At 39.1% G+C, this 5,524-nt stretch overlaps 1 protein-coding gene across 1 annotated transcript; it reads right to left on the reverse strand.

Annotated features, from left to right (window-relative positions):
* Window positions 1-251: 251 nt before the first annotated feature.
* On the reverse strand, window positions 252-1,563 carry LOC140861586 (uncharacterized). Its single transcript, XM_073264610.1, has 3 exons — window positions 1,384-1,563; window positions 358-1,005; window positions 252-272 (listed from the first exon to the last, which is right to left on the reverse strand). Exons 1-3 carry the CDS (start codon window positions 1,561-1,563, stop codon window positions 252-254), a joined length of 849 nt encoding a protein of 282 aa, XP_073120711.1.
* Window positions 1,564-5,524: the final 3,961 nt, after the last annotated feature.

The raw sequence follows: 5,524 nt of genomic DNA on the forward strand, positions 1-5,524 counted from the left end.
AGTATATCACAATATAACAATATGAAGAAAGACAAAGATAATGCCATTAATGAATGTAAATTATATTAAACAAAGATTGTTTATACATAGAGTCGCAAAAGCCCTTAGCCACAAGTTGGCTAACCGGGCACCCAATCTTTCAAAACCATCCATTCCTTTCCTATATAAATCACCCTCCACCAATATATATTTAAGGACTTTCATCTTTAGACCATAAGGGACTAATTTCTCAGGGAATTGTAAAGCTTCTTTTAGTTCCTCTCTCCAATCACCTGCCAAATTAACATCCACATTAAAAGTCTCAATTTGTAATCCCCTGTGTATGATGGAGGGATGATTCTTTTTTTGAATTAACACCAGTCTATGGGTGAGTTCCTCGGACAATCTCAACCCTGAAGCAATTTGAGCTAATTCATTGGCCTCCCAGTTTTGCTGTCTTGGTACATACTGAAAATTTATTTCCTCAAAATCATCAGCCAGCTGGGAAGCGGCTGCAAAATATGGGATCAATGATAAGCTAGTACATTTGTATTCTTCGGCTACTTGCTGAAGTACCAACTGTGAGTCCCCAATTACATGGATGTTCTTTGCTTGTAAATCTTTGAGAATCTCCAATCCAATCACCAATGCTTCAAACTCTGCTTGGTAGTTAGTACAAGGAAAATCCAGATTAAAGGATAAGACTGTTTTCACTCCGGTTGGAGATATAATCACTATGCCTACACCTGCAGTTCCTTCAGTACTGGACCCATCAAATTTCAATGTCCATGGTGGTTGTTCGATCCCATACACAAGGATTTCCACCTCCTCCGGTATTGATTCATCAGAACCAGGATGATGAGCTAAGAAATCTGCGATAGCCTGTCCCTTTATGGACTTTTGAGCACAATAAATCAATGTAAACTCTGTTAACGCTAATGACCATTTACCAATTCGACCTGATAACACCGGTCTATTAAGCATGTATTTGACCAAATCAGTTTTTGACACAACAAATACAGTTGACTGAATTAAATAATGCCTCAATTTGGTACATGCATAAAACAAAGTTAAACACAATTTTTCAATAGCAGAGTATTTACATTCCACTTCATGTAGTGAACAACATAAATAATATATAGCCTGCTCCTTATTTTCTTCATTGTTTTGGGCTAGTAGGTACCCTATTAATTCCGAAGCGGCTGCAATATATAATTTCAAAGGAACTCCATACCTTGGAGGCATCAATATTGGTGGTTTAGATAAGTACTGTTTTATCCTTTCAAAATATTCTTGATGGTGAGCCTCCCACATGAATTCATCAGACTCCTTGAGCTTCAATAGCTGAGAGAACTCTTTAGTTTTACCTTCCAAGTTCGAAATTTACCTTCTTAAGTAATTTACCTGGCCCAAGAACCTTTGTAGTTCCTTTTTACTCTTCGGTGGCCTAGCCTCTATTATGGATTTGGACTTATTTTGATCCACTTCAACACCACGCTGGTACACCAAAAAACCTAGGAAGTTCCCAGCTTTAACTCCAAAGGCACATTTCATTGGATTTAACTTTAGATTATGTTTCCGCATCCGTTCAAAAATCTTTCTCAAATGCTCCACATGATCTTCAAATTTTCTTTACTTCACCACAATATCATCGATATATACTTCAATGAAGTGGTTAATCATATCATGAAAGATTGCCTTCATTTCCCTTTGATAAGTTGCACCAGCGTTCTTTAATCCAAATGACATCACAAGCCATTCAAAAGTGCCAATAGCACCTGGACATCTAAAGGCAGTCTTTGATGTATCTCTTTCATCAATTTTTATTTGGTTATACCCAGAGTAACCATCAATAAATGAAAATAATTCATTGTTGGCTACTGAGTCAACGAACATATCCATTATTGGCATCACATATACATCTTTTGGAGTGGCTCTATTAAGATCCCTGAAATCAATACAAACTCTTAGTTTCCCATTCTTTTTTATTACAAAAACTACATTTGAGAGCCATTCTGCATATCTGATTGGTCAATTGAACCCTACTTTCACAAATTTCTCTATTTCATCCTTCACCTTTGCTTCCACTTCTTTAGACATTCGCCTTGATGGTTGTTTGCATGGCTTGAAATTGTCTTTGATAGGAAGAGGATGTTCTACCAAGTGCCGATCCAAACCAGGCATGTCTTCATAACTCCAAGCAAAACAATATTTGAATTCTGCCAATAATTTCTTCATCTTGATTTTCAATTCATCCTTGAGCAAAGCACTAATATACACAGTCTTCGGATTATCCAAGTCTCCCAAATTCATTTCCTCTAAAGGATCTTGAACCTGGGGTTGGTGATCTTCTAACTGTGATGGTGCATATGCGAGATCTCCCAACTGTAATTCCTCAAAATAATCAGGTTCCTCTTCAAAAATAATCTCCGACCCATTTACTTCCCATAGTAAACTATCCCGTATCAAGTCAATTGTTTGCTGCACCTGGGTTTTCCTGATGGAGGTTGCAGCCACCTCTAGTTCAACTTGATGGAACTCAATCATCAATACCTTCAATGAGTGGCTGGATCATCGGCCTAGGAGGCGCAATGGCAGTAGTCTTGAGAACTCTACTGGACATTTTATTGGTTTCTAGTGTCTCCATATACACGGATTTGGGTTGGCCACTTTTGTTCTTCCCATAGAACTTAATTGGTCCAAAATCACCATTGTAATATCTGGATTCAACTACACTGGAACTTGCTTGAAAGGGTTGGGAGTCCTCTTGTACAATTTCCACATCGTCTCCTATCCAAAACATCAGGAACTGATGCATTGATGAAGGTATGCAATGATTTGCATGGATCCAATCTCGGCCTAACAAAGCCTGAAAATTGGCAGAAGAATTTACCACAAAGAATGTTGAAATTGACGTTTTACTTCCCACCAAAACTTCTACAGGAAATACCCCGATAGTCTTAGTAGCTTCACCAGTGAATGCTGTTACAGAAACCTACGTAGGGATAAGATCAGATTCTACTTTTCCAAGGTTCTTGAACACCCTTAATGGTAAAATATTCACTACAGAACCATTATCAATTAAAACCCTTGATATTGGATGAACATTTACATGTGCCTTGATATACAGAGGTCTGATATGCTTGGTCATATCAATAGCAGGCTTTTCAATAACCACTCTCTTTGGTTTATGTGGTTCCTCTTCAATAGTAACCCCATGGCATGGTTCTCTAGAAACATCCTCCTGCATTAAATCCACTCGATCAGCAGGCTCTTCCTTGGACTTAAAAAAATCAGGCACAATCAAAGATCCCGTGGCACAAACCACCGATATGGTGAATTCGCCTACTTGGAAACTAACTTGTTTCTTGCTATTTGGTTCCTCATCAGACAACAAATCATCATCCTCAAATTCTTTGTCTTCCGTTGCTTTTCTACCAAATTTACTTTTATTTGGTATAGATGGTCCTTCTTCAGCTCTGCGTTCCCTTGCCTTCTCTTTTAAAAGCCTTCTTTTTTGAGTTCTTGTAAGTGGCAAGGGAAATTTTTTGTGACGCAATAACTGCCACACCCCTTCATGTTGCACATTAGGTGGAACAAAAAATCTTGGTTTATCCTTCCGCGAATCTCGAGTTCCTTGACCATGGTTCACTTTCCTGGACAATGGTCCATTGGTTTTATGATGTACTCTTATCTGTTGTGGAACCCACTTGTTGCCTCCTGAGCATGTCCGTTTGGAACTATCAAAAGAATTCCTTGGCCCATAGGCCATGGTTCTTTCTTTATGTTCCTGAATCCTATCATTATTTCTACACCGAGTGGGCTTATCTCTGTAATTCTCCGCTTTGACCTCAAACGACATATATTTGGAAGCGCAAACCTTGCTTCACTGGTTTCCTCATATGCACCTCTCTTTCTCATCGAAACTCCCTTTTTTTGGTTAATAATGTTTCTGAGATCCGAAGTAATGACATTCACTTGAGCCATTGGAGAGAAAGGATCTTCGTCTATCAACATGGTATCTTTCTTTTCAGGGAACTTCAGTATTCCTTTTGTAATCTTGTCTTGGACGATGTTCCTGAAAGCTCAACAAGCATTGGTGATATGATTAAAAGAATTATGATACTTACAATATTATTTTCCTCTCAATTCCTCTTTATTTGGGATATGATGATCTGTTGGAAAGGTGATAAACTTTTCCTTGATGAAGAAATAAAAAATCTCCTCTGTTTTTGACACATCAAATGTGTACTGTATGAAATTCTGACCTTGCATCATTGAGGAACCTGGTTTCATTGTTTCTCCTGCCTTGTGCTTTAAAGACGGGCATACAAAGGATCCCGATTTACCCACCTCTGCCAATGCAACAATCTCCACGTCTTGATAATAAGAACCAACAGTAGTTTTCTTTCTTCGGGACTCTTCCTGCAGGAGCTCTTCATACTCAGCCACTTTTGCGGCCATTTCATAGAAATCACGGAATTCAGTTCCCTGGAACTTCTTCCTCAACTCAAATTCCAATCCTTTTTGAGCCAATTTGACGAATTCAGGTTCTGGAAGGAACACCTTACAACGACTTTTTAATTTCTTGAACCGTTCAATGAACAACCATGCTGTTTCTCTAGATTTTTGAGTTAATTAGGATAAATCAGCAATGCTAGTCTTTGGTTTCGTTCGGTAGAACTGAGAATGAAACAATTTTTCCAACTCATGCCAGGTAAAAATAGAGTTCCTTGGCAACTGAGTGTACCACGTAAAAGGTGTTCCGGTAAGAGTATTCGGGAACAACCTCATTTTAAAAAATGGGAAATTTTCATAGTTAGCCAACATGCGACATCAAATAGTGAACCGTGCTATGTGTTCTGTAGAAGATTGATCATCATCCCCTGAGAACAATGTAAAATCAGGTACCTTGAAACATTTGGGATAAGGATTATTAATGTCGATAATCTTTGGATAAGGCTTGTGGAACTCTGGTCTAACCATTAGTCTAATCCCAGGTCCATATAGATCCTGCACCATTTCCCTCAACAGATCCTGATCCATTGGTGCTGGCCCATTCAAAGGGTGATGATAAGTGTTTGCCCCCCGAGCATTCATCATGGGATAAGGGCAAACAAATGGTTCCTCGTACAATCCAGACTGAGCTCCTGGATTTGTGACTGCAAAGCATTGAATAACAAGTCCTTTTCTATTGGTTCGTGGATTTGGAGGAACTCTACCCCACTGTTCTTCTTCCCTTCTATGAGGAGGATTATACCTTTCATTTTGATGAACAAAACCAGAGTACCCAGGGCGGCGAAAATCACCTGCCGGGGACCCTCCATTTGAACCACCACCTTCATTTGGTTTGTGGCTTTCTTCAGCAACTTTCTTTGGATTCACTGTTGGTTCCTGAGTTACAGTGATCTTAGGAACAGATTCTACACCAGACTTAATTTTGCTCATCTCACCTCGCATAAAACCCATGGCCGATATCACCAGCCTATGAGCCTCTTCCAGACGTTCCATGGTGCTAGAGACCACCATATCCATATCTTCAAAA

The sequence above is a fragment of the Henckelia pumila genome, chromosome 1 (genome assembly GCF_033568475.1).
Source record: "Henckelia pumila isolate YLH828 chromosome 1, ASM3356847v2, whole genome shotgun sequence".
Lineage (NCBI taxonomy): Eukaryota > Viridiplantae > Streptophyta > Magnoliopsida > Lamiales > Gesneriaceae > Henckelia > Henckelia pumila.

What these genes read in the sequence shown, in the direction of transcription:
- LOC140861586 (XM_073264610.1), bottom strand. Translation starts at nt 1,563, where the DNA reads ATGCGGAAACATAATCTAAAGTTAAATCCAATGAAATGTGCCTTTGGA. An exon ending in TACAAAGGTTCTTGGGCCAG is followed by an intron (nt 1,006 to 1,383) that starts GTAAATTACTTA and finishes TATTTAATTCAG; the next exon opens with TCAACTGTATTTGTTGTGTC. An exon ending in AGGAACTCACCCATAGACTG is followed by an intron (nt 273 to 357) that starts GTGTTAATTCAA and finishes TTAATTTGGCAG; the next exon opens with GTGATTGGAGAGAGGAACTA.